The sequence below is a fragment of the Psammomys obesus genome, unplaced genomic scaffold (assembly GCF_907164565.1).
Source record: "Psammomys obesus unplaced genomic scaffold, mPsaObe1.curated_primary_1811, whole genome shotgun sequence".
Taxonomy (NCBI): Eukaryota; Metazoa; Chordata; class Mammalia; order Rodentia; family Muridae; genus Psammomys; species Psammomys obesus.
The window spans coordinates 7,675,464-7,692,193 of record NW_026585644.1 but is presented as its reverse complement, the minus strand read 5'-3'; the positions used below and the strand labels follow the sequence as shown (position 1 = coordinate 7,692,193).

The 16,730-nt window shown below is 39.4% G+C and overlaps 1 protein-coding gene across 2 annotated transcripts in view; it reads left to right on the top strand.

Annotated features, from left to right (window-relative positions):
• Positions 1 to 9,874, top strand: part of Crppa (CDP-L-ribitol pyrophosphorylase A) — a 279,755-nt gene extending 269,881 nt beyond the window's left edge. For both annotated transcript variants that reach the window (XM_055624296.1, XM_055624283.1), the window contains one exon: positions 8,652 to 9,874. In XM_055624296.1, coding sequence (XP_055480271.1) covers positions 8,652 to 8,756 — 105 coding nt within the window. In that variant the 3' untranslated portion in view covers positions 8,757 to 9,874. The remainder of the gene's footprint in view (positions 1 to 8,651) is intronic.
• The last annotated feature ends 6,856 nt before the right edge of the window (positions 9,875 to 16,730 follow it).

Sequence of the window (16,730 nt, the reverse complement as noted above, 5' to 3'; positions counted from 1 at the left end):
CCATAGTCGGGTCTTTGAAAAGCAATGTGAGCTAGAAAGACAGTTATTGGGGAGCCGTTTGCTGGGGTAAGGATAAGAGTGGTCACACAGGCCCAGCCACAAAAGTGGATCCCGAATTCTCTTATGGCATCATTCGTATGTGAGAATGTCCTTCAGAAGTCTGCTTCAGGTTGATTGTGGGTACTCTGGAACGTGAGGATGAAATGCTCGTGGAAGTGTGTTTCAGTGGAGTGTAACTCGTTTCTGGTGCGTTTCAGAACAGCCATGCAAAGCCAACTGGCTGTCTAAGACATGTTAAAGTAGTGTGGGCACATAGTGCTGGGCGTGCCGAGGTCTGGCTGGTGAAGATGCCACAGTGAAAAATGAGAAGCCTTGCTGCTGGCTGCTACCTGGACTCAAGCATCAGGGGAAGGTTTCCCCACTGTGTGCTTCCCTTTGTAAACTTTGTAAACCTGCAAGACAGGAAATGGCCAGGCCACTCCCCCAGGCCTCTCTAACAGTCAGAGCAACATTTCCAGGCTCTGAAATTGTCACAAAGGTCATCTCCAGCCCCTCAATAGAACCCTTCCCAGATTATGCTAATTATTATTTAGGTGAAAAGTCTGAACAAAACGCTGCCAATCACCAAACAGGAAAACCCACCAATCCCTGAGCTTCCCAAGCTCAGGACGTGAAATCCGACCAATCCTCACCCTGTAAATTTCTGCCCTAGGAAGCTCCACCCTGTAAGAAATCCTATATTAAACTGTGTCTGCCCTGATGCCTTTCTCAGGAGCATGGGTAGCCAACCCTGGACTAGTCACCTCCACACTCTGGAACCTCCTGATAACTCTCTTTTATAAGATTTGCTGCCTGGTGTGACTCTCTCAGAAGAAGCCAAGAAGCGATCAAGAGAAGTGCAGCGGGGCTGAGGATGCCCTCCCCAGGGAGCTGCTGAGGAGGCTTCCTCTCAGAGCTGTGTGGTTCCTGGGCTCATATGTCACAGGACACCCTTCCACTGGGATGCCTCAGAGCTGTGTGGTTGCTGGGCTCCCTAGTTCCAGGACACCCTTCCATCTGAGTAGGAAAGACCAACAGTAGATAGTTGCATGAGTTTGTATAGGTTCAAAATGTTTTTCTAATCAGAGGACCTTGTAGAAGAGACCACTTTTTCCCTGCCTTCTCATGCAGCATTCCTGCTCAAGTGGGTCACCTAACAATTGGAGTGGGGGCTGTCTCTGACTTGGACTCCTATGGATCCTGCTTCCCTACCATGGCTGCCTTGTCTGGCCTCAGTGAAAGAGGAGGCATTTAGTCCTCATCAACTTGATGAGCCAGGGTAGGTTGGTACCCAAGGGTAGGGTCGGTATGGGAAGGGAGTATGGCGGAAGTCGGGGGAGAGTGAGACTGGGAGGAGAAGAGGGAGTGGGGTTGTGATTAGGATGTAAAATGAACAAATAATTAAATTAATAAAAATAAGACCATTTTTAAACTTTATTCTTTTAAAATTGAGACTATGAATGATGTTATAAAATATAAAAATAATAAGTTTCAGCTCTATAAGCAATTGATAATGCAATTAACTGCTTTTTCTTCAGACCAGGCATCTGGATTTCCACTTTCCGCATTTTACTCCAATTTTCATCAGCTCCTTTGTATCTCTTCTTTCTTTTTTCTATTCAGTAAAATCTTGGTGCTGCTTTCTAAGGCATTCTTTTCTATTTTCTATTTATTAACCCTAGGTTATTCCTTTTTTCCATAATTATCTTATACCAGAAAATCAATTATAATGTAAAGCATGCACTAGCCAGAAAATAAGGAAGACAAAGCTATGCTTGATGACTGATTACTATACTATTTTATCACCTAGGCTTTGGGGAGACAGTGTCTCTTTTTCACCAAAAGAGAAAGAAAATTCTCTTTATTCCTTTCCTTCTTTCTTTCCTCCTTTCTTTCTCTTTCTTTCTTTCTTTGGTTCTTTCTTTCTTTCTCTCTCTCTTTCTTTCTTTCTTTCTTTCTTTCTTTCTTTCTTTCTTTCTTCTCTTTCCTTTCCTTTCCTTTCTCCCTCCCATCCTTCCCTTCTTTTTTCTCCTTTTCTTCCTTTCTCTCTTTCTTTCCCCTTCTCCCCTCCTTCCTCTTTTCCCTTTCTTTTCTTCCTTTCTCCTCTTTTTCTCTTTTCTACCTCCTTCCCTTCCTGTCTTTCTCCTTTCTTTCTCTTTATTCCTTCTCCTTTCTTTTCTCTCTTCTCTTCCTTCTTTCTGATTTCCTTCTTTGATTTCTTTTCCCCTCCTTCCTTTTCTTTCTTTCTTTTTTCTTTCTTTCTTCCTTACTTTCTTTTTCTCTCACCCCCTCCTTCCTTCATTTCTTTCCTCCCTCCCTCCCCTATCATTCCTTTCTTTCTTTCCCTCTTTTTCTTTCTTGACCTCAACGTTTAGTTTATGTCATTTTTGCCTGTTTCTAAATTTTGTTTCTTCTGAGTAATCAACAATAACATTTCAGGAAGATATCAAATAAACCAAACCATTTAATAATAAAAAATATATGACCATTTTAAAAGACTTTTAGAAAGGGTTATTTTTTCCTATTTTCTCAAACATATTAAAGGGTGATCCCTCTGATCTGCCCTGAACACTTACGCTTACCTCCACTAGGTGACAGTGTGTTACCATTAGACTTCTCTTTCCATATCTGCAAAATTTGTATGAAAGAACTTTAATATCTAATAATTTAATTTGATATTATATATGATATTTATAATATTAATTAATGTAACACAATGGTTGAAGGTTTATAAAATCTACCACTTGACAATTTTATATTTTGCAGTAGGAATGAACCTATATAATCATATGTATATACAGATACCGTTTTTAACAGTTATATTTAAGGTATTTGAAGATTTTAGGAATGTAAGGAATAACTTTTGTTAAGTATTTACCAAAACAATATTAATAAAAGTGAAGAATATTAATTCAAAGTATAAGCAACCTGAATTTCAGTGTGGTTTTGTAGCTTCAAGAAACTGAGTCTAGTATTGAGTTTGGAATTTAGAATTTGCTTAGACAATACACTATTTTTCTTGGGGGATTTTTAAATCTCCTGAGATATCAGAAGCCTAAATATATATTCACATATTTTAAGTTTACAGTTCTCAGCAAAAGTCATTGCATTCCTTAGAAGTCATGTGTATGGAAAAGAATATCTCAAAAATTTCCTTTCATGTTGTCTGTAAAGATTAGGAGAACAATGACATCATATTCTTTCCTGCTATTCTTTGAACCTGAGTACTTTGAAACCTACATTTTGGTTTCTCACAGGCGAACATAAACTTAATTACACTTCTTCAAGTGTTGACATCTGCATACTACAATAATGAGTGTCATGTTTTAAATATACTTTTAAAAGAGGTCTCCTACTTCAAGTACTCCAGAAATAGTTTTAAAAGTTGCTTTTTGCCATAATTAAAAGGGACAATGAGTAGTAAAGAGTAATGAAGACATAGCATCATATGATATCAGCCACTCTAATGCTTCCAGAATGCCACTTCCTTGCACTTTAATTTTTGAAAAAGAGCTTTTCCTGATGTTAATGTCAAGACCAAACTGGAGAAGAAGAGAGAGCTGCTATGAGCTGAGGAGGTGCTGCTGTCAATTCTTCAGCTATGGTGACTTTAAAGAATCATGTATTTTCTAAAAAAGATTGTTAGAGGCTTAGAAGTCTCATAAGAATTTCTGCCTCAAGCCTTTACTACTTTGAGGAAGGAGAAAGATATGGTGGACATGAGAAAGTAAATTCATTAACAGAACACAAGAAACGATACACATAGAACAGGTCAAAAGTAACATATAGGCTTCTACTAACTAAACCGAATTACTATGAAACAAAATTAGATAATGTGATGTTCTTTGAGGGTTGTGCTACAAAGGGATACAAGTGATATATACAGGAGAATATGGAGAAAATCAGGCTAGGCTTAGTTGTGGATCAGGGAGGAAGGTCACTAGAGAAGGGGGTGGAAGCAGGAAGAATAAATAAGGAAGTCTGTAAAAGCCACAGGGAACCATATTATTTATATTTACTTAAAATTACATCATGTAAGCATGTGATGGTTTGGAGAGCATGCTTCCCATTGGCCAATATATTTTAGTACTCGGCCCCTAGTTGGTAGAATATTTGGGAAGGATTATAATATGTGGCCTTGTTGGAAGAAGTGCTTCACTGGAGGTTGGCTTTGTGGTTTTAAAAACTTACACCCTTTCCAGTGTCTCTCCCACTGCCTCCTACTTGTGGATTGGGATGTGAGCTCTCAGCAATTGTTCCAAGGTATTTGCACTGCCATCATGGAACTGTAAGATAGTTAAGCACTTTCTGAAATAAGATGCTTTGGCCATAGAGTTTTGTCACATCAATTAAAAAATAACTAAAGGAAAGTATGTGTAGGCATACATATAGTTTTTCAATGAAGTTGTGACACTTGAGGAGATAGTGATTCCCTTAAAAACCATAAACTTATATGACAGAAACCCCAGTACCAGGTGTGAGAAACGCCACTTTGCATTGTTGCTCAGGGTAGTCCAAGAGACTCCTAAAACAACATAGGGTATTGTTTTTGTCCTTGGTTACTTTCCAGAAGCTGAAAGAAAGTTTCTTTTGCTAAAGACAATAAGCAATTTGGACAAAAGATTTGGAAGACTCAAGCCGGATCTGACTTGAAAATCTCCTCCCTGAGGACGGTCCTTCAATTTCTTGGAAAGGGCTATGCAATCTGCTAAGGGAGAAAAGAAATCGGCTATGATGCCTGTAAACCACAACAATGACCAGCACAGAAAAATATTCCTTCCAGGTGCGAGCAACAGTGGACCTTATGTCTTGGTGGTAACCAGCTGTATACTTGGGCTTAACCCCCTAACCAGAATGGAAACTATAGCTGGTAACGGAAATTTAGCCAGCTATCCATGGTTAAGATATCATGGCTCTAAGAGGAAAGCTTACTACTGCCAACATACAAAACCAATAGGATTCTTAACTGAATTCTAAATACTCATCCTTATATCACCAATAGGTGTAGCTGTCACCAATCATCAAAGAAGCTCCTCTTTGCTGCAGATGGTCAAACTGCAGAGAGCAACTGATTGTGGGGTGTTGGACACCAACAGAGACAGCTGCAGCTCAACCCCCTCACCTAAGGCTCAGCAACATCACTGAAGAGGGGGCAGAAGCAGTGAAAGAGCCAAAGGAACCTGTGAGATTTGTGCTCTGCTGTGACATTGTATCTTCTAGAAATGACAGGAAAGCCACATCTATAATGTTTCAACACTGTGGCTGCCCGAACAAGGCCTGAACCTGGCCATCCATGGACATGCTAATGTGGAAGGGGGATCTCATCAGGTCCCAAACCTTAGACAAACAACTACAGGCAAATAAGGACAGCAGAGAGGAGAATTTGTGGTTTTTGGTGCTCCTGGATTAATTATCAAAAAGGAAGTGGCTAGCCCTGAAATCACATACACACCAGTAAGCCTAAATAGACTCAGCAGGTTGTATTTAAATATTTATGTGCATGTATGTACATGCATAGGTAAATATCAATAATAATTTAAAAGAGGCCATGAATTTGGGAGGGAGGGAGTGGGGCTATGGGAGGAGTTGGAAGGGAGGGCAGAAAAGATATATTTTAAATTTTTAAAATTTCAAAAATACAATTTGGATGGAAAAAAAACAATAATGGTGATTAGAAATGTGTGTGTGTGAGAGAGTGTGTGTGTGTATGTGTGCATGTTTGTACAAGCATAGTATATTTCAACTTAAACTTGAGTTCTGATCCTCAGTATTGCAGTTTAAGGATGTGGAACATTAAAAATAGTCATTTCATGTGGTTCTCTTGTGTTGTTCTCAAAACTTGTGAAATCTAACAGTTAAGCTCTTAGTATGTCATTTAATAATAGTTATAGACTGAAAAAATTCCAGTACAAACTTGGTTACTTTTAGCTTGAGTTTCACCATATCCTGCTTGACACACTACTGACTTTGGTCAATAGTAAACAAAACTGTGCCGAATTGCTAAAGTTCTTTTGTAAGTCTTGTAAAAACAAGAGTGGACTTCCCAAACAAAAGGTTTTCTTTGTAAAAATATTGAAGATATTTGTAGACATAAATGTTTTCTGAAAATTCAGAGAAAGTTTTAGATTATTGATTTTACATGGTGCAAATTCAACTTAAATGCAAACCATCTTGAACGCAAATTTAATGTAATTTGTTTTGTTTATGAGAAACCCCAAATAAGTGTGTGATTAAATCTATTAAAGTACAGCAAAGCGCAAAGAAGAATTACCATAAATCTGTTGTATTGTCATGGTTCTACAAAGGAACAAAGCTTAGAAAATGATATATATCTGTATCTACATCTGTATCTATAGAATGAATAATATAATTAAATATTTAATTACAAGCTTACATATGTAAAGGAAATTTATTAGAATGGATTACAGGCTGTGGTCTAGCTAGTCCAACAATAGCTGTCTGCCAAAGGGAGGTTCACGAATCCAGTAGTTGTTCAGTCGATGAGGTTGGATGTCTCAGCTGCTCTTCAGTATATGCTGGATTCCTGAATAAGTTGCTCCTAATACCATTGAAGAAATGGACTCGCTAGCAAGAATGAGAACAGGCAGGCAATGAGAGAGAGAGCAACCTTCCTTCTTCCATGTTCTTCATAGCCTGCTAGCAGAGAGTGTGGTAATCTAGATAGACTTTTTCCCACTTCAAAAACTTCTGGCTCAAGGTGTGTCTTCCCACTGCAAAGATCTGGATTAGAAGCGAGTCTTCCCTTTTTGAATGATTTAGGTAAGAAAAACCCTCTTTCACAGGTGTACCCAGCCATTTGTGTCTTAGGTCAATTCTAGATGTAGTCAAATTCACCACCAGAAAAAGCCATCACATCTGTCATCCTCATATAGATCCTTTTAGCACTTAACATTCTGTCCCCAGTGTTTTTACTGGACACTGCTTGTGTCCCTTTTCAGCTGGGTTTCTACCACTGTCCTACTTGAGTGTAACCAAGAAAAAAAAGTGAAAGCTGTATTTCCAAATGCATGTTATATTTTTATTGTTTTATAAGAGAATAGGTTTTAAGTAAAAAAAGTTATTGCAGTGTTATGCAGCGAACAGGGTAATTAGACAAATAATGATAGCTGTTACAGTGATTGCAACTAGAGGGTGATGCGTGCTTTTCCACATCCGAGAGCTTCTGATAGCATTGAGTAACAAACCGTTACCTCTTGAGTTCATCAACTGTTATTAAAAAAGTTTATGCATGTGTATGTAAATGCAGACATTGGCGTGCAGCATTTAAAGCATTTTTACTTCATCTTTTAAATAAATGTGTAGGTATTTAGCTCTGCGCGAATGTGTGTGGCTGCAGTGCCCACGGCGGTCAGAGGAGGCAGCGATTCCCCTGCAGTTGGAGTTGCAGGAGCTTATGGCTGCCTGCTGTGGGTCCTGGGAAGGAAACTTGGGTCTTGGGAAAGTACGATGTTCTTCAACCATGGGGCCATCTCAGTGACCGTAGAATTAATGTTTTGCTGCAGTTATGGAGAGTAACTAAATGTTGTGTATAGTAATTGGCTAAAGGCAAGTTGGAGTAACTATTTTGGCAACTACAAGGAAAACATGTAATTGTTTTGGCAACCACAAGGACAACAGTCATTTGGACCTGTTTCCTGATTGAATGGTGCCACGGTGGGCACATTGTGTCTTCTGGAATGTTATGGTTTCCTGCAAGTACAATCACGTTTTTCAGGTTTCGGGGGTGAGAGCTAGGTCAATCACAAGATGGAGGCTAGTACCAAAATAAGATTCTGCTGTGCTCAAATTCTTCATTAACTCCTCATAAACTCAATTTGGGTCATTTTGCTTTGCTCTTTAGTAAGGGAATTCAGCTTTGTGTTGCTGTCTTAGGACCTGCTTATAGCACTGAACCATATCAGTGAGACAAGGTATCATATGTGCTTGTCAAAAATTTTCTTGCCTATCCTGAACACTTGCCCCATTTCTCTCTTCCTTTGTGTTAAACTTTTCTAGCAAACATGTCAGGTTCTTGTACAATCGCTATGCTCTGGGTCTGTTCTGCTTGTGTTACCCCGTGGGCACAACACAGCCTGGAATCTACTGTTGAAGGGTTTTGGACACATCGAATAAAGCAAACGGTGCCGAGAGAGCGATGACTTGTTTTACTCTTTTCTCTTTCCTGACGTGAATATTCCCAGATGACTTCACTTCTGCGGATGCCCTTATATGGTTTCCTAAGTGTTCTCTGCGTATTTCTTTGTGGTGAGAGGCAGGAGGTGCCAATAGATAAGGAAAATAGAATGGTAAATACGCCATATGATATTAAAACATAACATTAACAAGCTTCTCTTATTTATCTTTAGGATCACCAACACTGGCTTCTGCTTTGCTTTTCTCATGTCAATCCAGTTTAAATACTTCTTAATTACTGTGTTGAATTTTGTCATTATAATTTTTTTCATATAGAGGGTATGTTGAATATTTCCATTTTCTGTTTTTTATCAACATTTTTTGGCCTATTCAATTTTTAAAGTGTGTTAATCAGTTAATTTAAAGTCCTTATGTTCTACTTTTAATTTGTATATTATTGTTTTATCTTTTATTTTCAGGACGAGCAGAAGCTACAAGAGAGTTTAGGACAAGGTGCAGCCATCATAGCTGCCTTAGTTAAAGAAAGAAATTCTGCATTCGCTGGGCAGGTCCTGGTGGCATGAAGAGAAGAGACAAGTCATCTATAAACTTCCAAAGACACTTCCCTACCACTCTCTGCTGTGCTTCCCCACCTCAGCGAGCCACCTTGTGTGTGACAGAATATCTTAGTTGTTTTCTTTACCTTGCCACTTATTAGATGTGATGCTTAGGTTGTGAAAGTAGGTTAAACTTTGTTTCCATGAAATTGTGTGTGTCAAATATAAATGGCTCCAACCAGAAAAGATAAATGGGAAATACTGCCCTCACATAAGGAATCTCTTCACTGCAGCAAAAGTCCCACTGAAGTCATAAGGTCAGCTATTCCTTCAAGGGACGAGAACTTAAGACAGCTTAGCTGCCATCTTAGTCTCTGTTAACAAATCTGCCACATTAAAACAGAGCTAATAAATAAGCTTCAGAATTATTCCTGATCCTAAAATTGTCCTCTCCCTATATGATATTGCATCTTTTTGCCTTGTTTTGGCATTCACCACACCTTTATAAAGAGAAAGGGAGCTGGGGACTAGCTCATTGGAAAAGCACTTGCCTAATGGGGATGGCGCAACATCACAAAAGAAAAAGAAAAAGCAAGCTGGTAAATACTGGGCATAAACAGGGAAGGGAAAGTCCTAAGTTTTCTTCCCCTTTATCTCTGATCACTCTAGATCTCTAAACAACCTGCAATCCCTTTCTACTCTTCTATTAGTTGTGAATTCTGTGTTTTTGGTTTCTGAGATGGTATGCTGTCATTATTTTAAAGAGACAACTTTTTCTTGGTTGGAGAGAGTCATGAAAGCTGAGTTGCTTGGGACAGTCCCTGGCTATGGTTCTCTGAAAGGCAGGGCGGTCAGTGCTGTGGAGTTAGTTACTCTTGATGCAGAAATCGTGGCCTTACTCAATCAGTATTTATGTTATTCTTACCAGTTTCTATTGGCCATACACAATATGTTGTCTTTAATAATTATACATACATACAGTTGTTAAAATGCATTTGGTTATATACATAAATTCACTTTATTGAAATGTGTTAAATCAGAACACCCTAGGACTTGAACTGCATGCAGAAATCATAAGAGCTGGATGAAATATGTTTGTTCAAGATCATCAATAAAAATGGCTACTTTCTGAAATGTCTCCCGTAGCATTCTGAATGAATTCCTCTTTATTTTCTTGAGTTTGAATATAACATCAGCTAATGTGTTACATTTGAATGGTCAAGGAGATCTCAAGTGCTGATATTGTATTAGAGCACGTATTTCACATTTAAATAATAGAGGGTAGAATGTAATGGACATTGATTAGTTACTGCAGTTCTTCTGAAACTAAACAAGTTTATTGATTGCAAACTTGGATATAAGCTAGAAAGCTCACCATTTTTCCTTGTATTAAGAAATGTAAATCAGTTAACTCGAATTCACAAGGGTGAAATATGTGTATTTGGGCTAGAACTTCCAGGTCCCTGCTGATGTGACCAGCTTTGGGTGAAAGGCTCTGTAGTGGGCTGTGTACTCTGCCTGTGATAGCCTGCTAAAATTTTAAGACTTTGAAAGTGTTCATGGGGCAGACGGAAATGGTTAGCAAGGCTGAAAGGGAGCATGAGTGGCTTTAACACAACAACTTGCTACTTCTCCACATTAGCAGGATTACTCTAGAGAGTGCTAAGTTGTCATAGATTTTTATTCAGTGCAGAGTGTTAGAGAGGAGAGGCATTCACCCAGGTGTAAATTAATGATTCGCACATTGGACATGTAGAATAAATGCCTCAGCTAGCACTCTTTACATGAAAACATTAGGACTGAGAGGTATTAATTTTTCCAAGGTTGCATGGCTGTGTTGTAAGGAGACTGGAATCAGTTTCAGCTCATATCCTTAGTGTGGCAAGGACTCCTGGAAAGCATATGCAGAGGAGAGGCAGGAGATCTGAGAGGATCTTGTACTGAGCTCTGAGGGATGGAAAGAGGCAGAGAAAGCAGGAGTGACACATCTCTGCGTAGATGAAAGTCCTACCATCATCCAGCCTTAGCAGGCTGAGGTGCGTGGAGGGCCATGGTGACCAAGAAATAAGGGAAGTTATTCTATTTTAAATTGTTTCTTAAAGGATCATGAAATAATTTTACATTTTCATCACCATTTTTAATAAATTTAATTACTTTAATAACCTGTCAGTTCTGACTTTATTTTCCACTCTTAAAAATAGTGAAGAATGATTGTGCTGAAATTGTTTCTAGTTGTAGGAAACTTTTGCAAATATTCTAACTTCAAAATTCATACTGCTCAGTTAAATGAGATTTAAAGTGATTAATTTTTAAAAGTCAAGTGAGCAGTGTGATCCATGACTTACATCCGTAAAGAGAAGAAAGTACTTCATTTAAGAATTGACTTATTGCTGTGCCTGTCACAGCCCCAGGGATGGAACTGATTGGAGCAGTGAGGGAATGCAGGAAAGACTAGTACACAGAGATCCCGGGGCACGCAAGGAGGCTGGGATCCATGGTTCGGAATCTCCGGAGAAGCCTTGGAGCCCTGGAAGCTCAGTGTGTTCACTCCACAGAGCTGACAGAGAAGCGGGGTTGTTTTTTATAGTCAAACAAGGAGCCAGGGTTATAATAAGATAAACAAGGAGGCAGGGTATTCCCCTGAAGCAGTGTTAACTAATCATGCCAGAAGCAATCTCTCTAGGTCTTAGTTAGGGTTTCTGTTGCTATGAGGAGACACCATGACTACAGCAACTCTTATAAAGGAAAACATTTTTTTATTAATTACAGTTTATACACTTTTTATCCCCCCTGTAGCTCCCTTCCTCCTCCCCTCCCAATCCCACCCTCCTTCCCCCTTCTCCATCCATGTCCCTCCCCAAGTTCACTGATGGGAGAGGTCCTCCTCCCCTTCCTTCTGATCCTAGTCTATTAGGGCTCATCAGGAGTGGCTGCATTGTCATCTTCTGTAGCCTGGTAAGGCTGCTCCTCCTTCAGGGGGAGGTGATCAAAGAGCAGGCCAGTCAGTTCATGTCAGAGGCAGTCCCTCTTCCCATTATTATGGAATCCACTTGAACTGCCATGGGCTACATCTGTGCAGGGGTTCTAGGTTATCTCCATGAATGGTCCTTGGTTGGAGTATTAGTCTCAGAAAAGACCCCTGTGCCCAGATTTTTGGTTCTGTTGCTCTCCTTGTGGAGAAAGGGGGAGATAGAAAGGAAAATATTTAATTGGGCTGGCTTACAGGTTCAGAAGTATAGTCCATTGTCGTCATTGTGGGAAGTATGGTGACATGCAGGCAAACATGGCATGGGGGAAGGAACCCAGAATTTTACATCTGGATCAGCAGGCAAGAAGAGAGAGAGAGAGAGAAGAGAGAGGAGAGAGAGGAGGGAAAGAGGAGAGAAAGAAGAGAGAGGAGAGAGAGAGGAGGGGCAGCCCTTAGTTTGAGCATTTGAAACCCCAGAGTGCATGCTCAGTGATGCACTTCCTCCAACAAGGCCACACCTAGCCCAACAAAACACACTTCCTAGTAGTGCCACTCAGGAATGACCAAGCATTCAAATATAGGAGCCTTGTGGGGCAAACCACCCAGCAGGGGCGCAGACTCCAGGCCGTAACTATCAGGTGAGAGAAAGCTATGGTGGGCATTTCGGTGCACACTGCCAACAGTCAGGCATGGACCAGAGGAAGGTTTTGCTATCCTTCTGAGTCTATCCTAAGTATCCTAGGGAAAGGAGAGGGATGCCATTTCTCCCAGGGAAGCGATCTGAGACCAGAATTCTTGAGACAGCCAGTCCGATGTCAATAGCATACATTCGCTCAAACATGGAGGCTGCCTCCTCTCCACACTGTGTGTGGATGATGGCGCCTGCAGAAGAGTCAGATCCTGAATTCTATAAAGGCTGTGGTCACCTCAGGCAATGTGCTCCGGTCTAATAGGAAGGGTCATTTTCCATGGTAATTCATCATCTCTACAGAGTTCATTCCAGGATATTATAACTATGGTAATCACTGTATGAAAATTAAATAATAAAGCATATTAAATATGTAAATTTAAGATTCAATGCTGAAACTAGTTGTAAACATTTTAATTAAAACATTAAGAAAAGTATTTAGAAAAAGGACTGAACTTATTTTGAAAGTTCAATTTGAAAATAAACAGTAAATGTAAATTTAGATTAATTTCTTGTTAAGATAATTTAAACTCAATAGACCAGTTGTGGCTGCATGGACTGTGTTTAGTATTATGTAGTTTGTATTTTTATACAAGTTAATTTCCAAACTGAAAAATGCGTCAACATTTTTAAAAATTAAAAGTTAAAAAATCTTTATTCTACTGCATTCTTTTAAAAAATCATATAGTTATCAATATTGATAAATAATTAAATTATTGGTAGTTTAAATCTAATGTCATTTTCATTTCTTTGTAGTACATGTATTTTTTGATTCTCTGTTTTTTATTATTAATTACAATTTATTCACTTTGTATCCCAGCTGTAACCTTCTCTCTCATCTCCTCCCAATCCCACCCTTCCCTCCTTCTCCTCCTCCTATGCCCCCTTCCCTACTCCACTGATAAGAGAGGTCCTCTCCCCCTTCCCTTTGACCCTTTGACCCTAGCCTATCAGGACTGGTTGCATTGTCTTCCTCTGTGACCTAGCAAGGCTACACACACACACACACACACACACACACACACACACACACACACACCCGAGGGGAAGGTATTCAGAGAGTCTGCCACTGAGTTCATGCTGGAGACAGCCCCTGCTCCCCTTATTAGGGAACCCACTTAGAAACTGATTCTATTGGCTACATCTGAGCAGGGGGTTTAGGTCCTCTCCATGCATGGTCCTTGGTTGGTATATCAATTTCTGCAGGGCCCCAAGGGCCCAGTTATTTTTCTCTGTTACTCTCCTTTTGGAGAGAGATCCTGTCCTCTGCAGGTCTTTCTATTCCACCCCTTCATAAAATTCCATGCCCTCTGCCCAAAATTTGCCTGAGTCTCAGCCTCTGCTTGGATACCTCAATCAGCAGTCTTTCAGAGGCCCTCTGTGGTAGGCTTCTGTCCTGTTCCATCTTCTCCTGCTTCTGATGTCCATTGTGCTTGCCCTTCTGAATGATAAAAGCCTAGGGCCTGGTGGTTTCAGTGCAGAATTCTGCTAGACCTTCCAAGAAGAGCTAATGCCAATACTCTTCAAACTATTCCACAAAATAGAAACAGAAGGAACATTACCAAACTCATTCTATGAGGCCACAGTAATCTTGATACCTAAACCACACAAAGACTCACCCCCCAAAAAAGAGAACTTCAGACCTATCTCTCTTATGAACATTGATGCAAAAATACTCAATAAAAAACTCGCAAACAGAATCCAAGAACACATAAAAGATCTTATCCACCATGACTAAGTAGGCTTCATTCCAGGCTTAGAGAGGTGGTTCAATATACAGAAGTCCATCAATGTGATCCACCATTTAAACAAAGAAGAAAAACCACATGATTACCTCCTTACATGCCGAAAAAGCATTTGACAAAAGCCAACACCCATTCATGTTTGAAGTCTTGGAGAGATCAGGGATGCAAGGCACATACCTAAACATAGTAAAGACAATATACAGCAAGCCTATAGTCAACACCAAACTAAATGGAGAGAAACTTAAATCAATCCCACTGAAATCAGGAGTAAGGCAAGGCTGCCCACTCTCTCCATATCTCTTCAACATAGTACTTGAAGTCCTAGCTAGAGCAATAAGACAATTAAAGGAGATCAAGGGAATACAAATTGGAAAGGAAGAAGTTAAAGTATTTGTATATTTTTAAACCAACACAATCACAACTGAATAAGATATTTACAAAATATGGCAGTATAATGATCTGTGTTTTAGAAAGAAAAATTTGAACGCTAGATCTTTTATTATTTTGAAGAAACTGTAAAATTGTGCAATCTTAAGTCTTCCATTGTTTCTTTTCATTCTTGGGAGGTTTACATTTGCACTTTCAGTGGCTTCCAATGATGTGAACCTATTCCTGAGTATAGTGGAAAGAATATTTTTTGTAGCTTAATCTCTATGATAAGCTCGATTTTGGTTGAGAAATGATCTTCACTTTCATTGGGGGAGCACATGTTTCTCTTTTACTATGTGAGTCATATGACTTGCTTTTTTTATTGGCAGTGAGTGTGCAGTGGCATTGTTCTCCTGGAATTTCTTGGGAAGCAGGTCCCCCATGAACTGGCTGAGGAGACCTCTCAGTTGGTGTTGTGCTCACTGTTTAGGCATGAGCACCTGAGTTCAATCACCAGTATCTCCATGAAAGCCACATGCAGCAGTGTATCTAAAACCAAGTACTGGGGAGAAGAGAAGTAAACCTCCTCCTTGCTGCTCAGGGACTCTGGCCAAATTGGTCAGCTCCAAGTTCTATGAGAAGACATTTTATCTCAAAAAATATGGTGGAGCAAAGTTTAACAGAAAACTTGATGTTGACCTGTTCTCTATACCTGCATAAACAGGCACAAGTGCACATACATGAATATACACACAGAGACACAGTGGCTAGGTGGGAGATGGGAGACAATTTTCTCCTTGGACTCCCTGTTTCTGTCACACTTGTGAGATGTCCAGGCTCAATCTAGCCTTCTGACTCCAGAAAGACAACAGGGGCCTGGATCAGCTGACTTCTAGCTCGTTCTCCTTTGGTGAAAAATCCAGCACATGTCAGTAGACTCTCATAGCTGTGCTCATTTGACCTTCAGCAGACACTGAGGTAAATAAATGCTCAGCAACTTTGCTAATACTGAGTTTGGGTCTTATTGTATAATAATTAGTGAGGAAATGGGGAAAAATCTGAGCAATAGGTGATATATTTTGTCTTTGTAAGTCTTAGAATTTTCTGGAAGACATGCTTTCGCTGACATAGAATGCTCATAGGATAGAATTTGGTCAGAGCAATGATTCCAAAGTGCTGCAAAGTGTTAAGGATAACTCCATTTCCAGGAGTTTTGTAAAGACATAAGTAGACCTGAATATTTAAAGAATTTTTCACAGCAGATCAACCCTTCCTGGATATGAAATGATATTGAGTTAAAATTAAGGACATTTAAAACATAAATAAAATAGCTAATGTTTATTGAATGATTACTATGTTTGAAGAGCTTGTATTAATGCTTTTATACACTTGATAATTCTTGGCATAGTTCATCATAGTAACTTCATGTGCTGGGTAGAAGTACTCATTGCCACTTACATGATAAGGAAACTAAGGCACATTTTAAGTGACTAATTCACAATCACCAAAAGGTAAGTGGGAGAAATGATAATGAAATTTGTTTATCTGCCCTCAGAGCATGTATTTCTTTTTATCTATCTATCTATCTATCTATCTATCTATCTATCTATCTATCTATCTATCTATCTATTCATTCTTTATCAATTACACTTTATTCACTTTATATCCCTCCTGTGGTTCCCTCCCTCCTCCCGTCCCAATCCCTCCCTTCCTCAACCCTCCCCAAGTCCACTGATAGGGGAGGACTTCTTTTCCTTTCTTCTGATCCTAGTCAATTAGGTCTCATAAGGAGTGGCTGCATTGTCTTCTGTGTAGCATGTATTTCTAACAACAATGGAATGTAATACTATAAAAACATTCTTTTTAACATTACTTAAAGCTCTCAAAGATAGGACTACTTTTCTTTAATGACAAAATGTTTTCCAGAAGGTTCCATGTGGTGCTGAAAAGAAGGTGTACTCTTTTGAGTTTGGGTGAAAAGATCTGTAGACATCTATTAGGTCCATTTGATTTAAGGATTCTGTGAGTGCTTTTATTTCCCTATTTGGTGTCTGTCTGGTTGATCTGTCCCTTGATGAGAGTGGGGTGTTGAAGTCTCCCACTATTAAGGTATTAGGATCAATGTATGATTTAAGCTTTAATATTGTTTCATTTACGAATGTAGGTGTTCTTGTATTTGGGGCATAGATATTCAAAATTGTGATGTCCTCTTGTTGGATTTTTCCTTTGAT